The sequence below is a fragment of the Acinonyx jubatus genome, chromosome B3 (genome assembly GCF_027475565.1).
Source record: "Acinonyx jubatus isolate Ajub_Pintada_27869175 chromosome B3, VMU_Ajub_asm_v1.0, whole genome shotgun sequence".
NCBI classification, from domain to species: domain Eukaryota; kingdom Metazoa; phylum Chordata; class Mammalia; order Carnivora; family Felidae; genus Acinonyx; species Acinonyx jubatus.
In genome coordinates, this window is record NC_069386.1 from 71,558,762 (window position 1) to 71,560,284 (window position 1,523).

Here is a 1,523-nt window from a genome sequence, read left to right on the forward strand (position 1 = left end):
GTTTGCTTACACAACAGAGTAGTATGAAGCTGTAAAAATCACATTTCACATACATTTGAATGACATGGTGGCATATTTATATACATAGTGTTCAACACAAAGAAGATTTTTAATTGGATCCCAATTTCATTAGGGTATGCATACCTAATACTGAAAGAAATACATTAAAAATACTGAAAGAAATACAACAAAAAGTTATCTCTGGGTAATGAGTTTATGGTTCATTTTATTGCCTATTTTCTCCCTTTTCGTTATGTCCACACTGGACAAGTTTCCTTCATGATAAACCATACACGACATGTTACCGATCAATGAGACAAGAGAGGACTGGAGGAAGAGGGCAGGAGGCAGGCACACACAGCAGGAAGTGTGACTAAGCTGACGTATGCAGAAACCCCACTGCCAGCCCTATAGAAGCAAGGCCACAGAGCCACCCAGCTCCAGTGACACTGCAAACGGCCTGGCAGGTGGCAGGCAGAACAAGAACCATTTAACCAGTGGGAAGCGCCCCAGGATGCAGTCCGGACTGCCCATTCTTTTGTGCACAGTGTTGGCCTTCATCCTCTTTGGTAAGGAGCCCACCACCCCAGCAGCCAGAGCCTGAGGGAGGGAGTTTGGGAAAGAAGTTAGAAGAGAACTTGACTGTGCCTTTCTCCACGTTGTTTTCTGGGTGAAAACCTGGCTATTTGTGACAGCTTTCTTGGGAGCAATGGCAGAAGCTAAGTTATTTTTTTCTTCTTTTCTATAGGTTCCAGCAATACACAGAGCATCACTCAATCTCCAAGTTCAGTGCAGGAAAAAGAGGGAGAATCTGTGACCTTGGACTGCCGTTTCACACTCAACTTTGATTACTACGTGATGAGCTGGTATCAACAGCTTTCCAATAGAAAAATGACTGAAATCATTTATCTTGTATCTACTAGAACAAACACTAGGGAAGGACGATATTCTGTGTCACACTGGGCGAGAGACAAAACCCTAAGGCTCACCATCACAGGCTTGATGCCCACAGACTCAGGCATCTATTTCTGTGCTCTTGGAAAAGCTCCACGGTGAGAGGAGTGACAGGGAGAGCCTTACAAAAACCCTCTGGGCTCAACACTTGCTCCAGGAGCTCAGGAGAAAACCACAGGACCAAAAAAAAAGGTATACAGAAGGCATGGTAGGCGACACTGGTGGATCTAAAGAGGAAGCTGATGAATGTTCTAGCAACATTCTTCCCACATCTGGTATCAAAGGAAGAGTTGTGGTTACAAGATCCCAGCCTCAAGAGCATTTTCACCTTGAATCTGGTGCCTAAGGATGATCACATAGCCAATCAAGATATGCATCTGTCTCTTCTGCCTACCCAATATCCATCCCTCCTTTTCTGGTTGACAAGACCCTGATTTTCCCTGGATAAACAAACCACACCTCCTTTTACTCCATATTTGGTTTTAGATGAGGCTGACGCCAGCCTTGGACTCCCTGACCAATTAACATAGTCCATCTCTCTGACCACAGTGATTGGTTTAAGGATAGGT

At 44.5% G+C, this 1,523-nt stretch overlaps 1 gene segment (V, D, J or C); it reads left to right on the forward strand.

Annotated features, from left to right (window-relative positions):
* The first annotated feature begins 333 nt into the window (after window positions 1-333).
* On the forward strand, window positions 334-1,071 carry LOC113597899 (T cell receptor delta variable 1-like). The segment is given in 2 exon segments: window positions 334-569; window positions 749-1,071. Coding segments are annotated over 2 exon segments (492 nt in total).
* Window positions 1,072-1,523: the final 452 nt, after the last annotated feature.